Source organism: Trypanosoma grayi (genome assembly GCF_000691245.1).
Source record: "Trypanosoma grayi strain ANR4 Tgr_2088_V1, whole genome shotgun sequence".
Lineage (NCBI taxonomy): Eukaryota > Euglenozoa > Kinetoplastea > Trypanosomatida > Trypanosomatidae > Trypanosoma > Trypanosoma grayi.
In genome coordinates, this window is record NW_008827706.1 from 1 (window position 1) to 1,364 (window position 1,364).

Below are 1,364 nucleotides of genomic sequence, written 5' to 3' on the forward strand. Positions count from 1 at the left end.
CCTCAGCACTGCTGCTCTCAGCGGCCTTCTCAGACGAGCTGCTAGACTCTACACTGCTGCTCTCAACGGCCTTCTCAGACGAGCTTATGCCCTCAACACTGCTGCTCTCAGCAGCCTTCTCCGACGAACTGCTAGCCTCAGCGCTGCTGCTCTCAGCGGGCTTGTTAGACGAGCTGCTAGACTCTACACTGCTGCTCTCAACGGCCTTCTCAGACGAACTTATGCCCTCAACACTGCTTCTTTCAGCGGCCTTCTCCGACGAACTGCTAGCCTCAGCGATGCTGCTCTCAGCGGGTTTCTCAGACGAGGTGAGAAGCGAATTATCAGCGAAGTCAGTTTTGTCAGGTCCATTTTCTAGTTCGATGGCAGCAATGTGCGAGCGTGGGTGTGTGGTGATTTCAGTGCGGTCATTGTGTTCCGCCTGTGGGGTGTTTAATAGCTGGTGATCGATAGATGGATAATATACTTCTGTTTTTAATTTGTTTTGGGAGAGGTGGTTTTGTTTTTCGTACTTAATGGCACTTTTTTCTACAGGTTTGGAAATATGTGGTGGAAAGGAATATTTTTCCCCGACACCACCGTCCTTTTTTGGCGGTGGTGGTTGTGTGGAGTATGTGGACCATTCGTTTGGTTGTGTTTCGGTAAACGCATTGGCCGGGGTTGCCCTCGCACATATTAGTACGAGGACAAGAGCACACGTGATGTACCTAACCCCCATTGAGGTGTAGGCGATTTGTGGAGGGCTGTGTAACGTTGCCTCTATCATTTTAAGAAACAAGAAAAGAAGGCAAAGGAAGGAAAAGGGTTTGAAATAAAAATAATTTTTTTGGGTGTTTTGGAATGTATAACCAGAAAGCGTACAATGCTTCTTCCTTAAGTATCCAAGGATGTCAAAATAGGTTTAATGGTATTTATTTACACTTGACGCTGCGTGGCTCGTTTCTTTTGCACGTGTGGCAGGACCGCTTGCCGAGACCACATTGCTGTCGTCATAGCAGGCAGCATTCTGACGGCACGGATGCAGACATCAATTGTTGCTGTCAAAGAAATAAGAATTGGGCTGCACATTCAGGGTGTTGGCAGCCGCCCGATCCACCACTATTTCCTCTCATTGTCCACCAAATGACATCCTCAAAGCACGACAACTACAATGGATGGGTATGGCAATGAGCACCTCGTGGGGAGCACCATGCAGCTGGCAGCCAAGTTTCATGTAGACGAACGCATCCAATGAGGCAATAGTGTCGGAGAAGTTGTGACCCATATTCCCTCTTTTAAGCACAAACCACGGAGGTGTCAGTAATTCCCCTTCGCAAGAGGCTTCCGGGAACACACGATAACAGAATAATTCCCTTGTATGACTT

General features: G+C 48.2%; 1 protein-coding gene across 1 annotated transcript; it reads left to right on the plus strand.

The window, feature by feature from the left end:
- Positions 1 to 86: 86 nt before the first annotated feature.
- Positions 87 to 446, plus strand: DQ04_20881000 (hypothetical protein; the record flags this gene model as incomplete). The annotated part of the gene is made up of 1 exon (XM_009317968.1): positions 87 to 446. The coding sequence occupies one exon, from the start codon at positions 87 to 89 to the stop codon at positions 444 to 446; it is 360 nt and encodes a 119-aa protein (XP_009316243.1).
- Between the last annotated feature and the right edge of the window lie 918 nt (positions 447 to 1,364).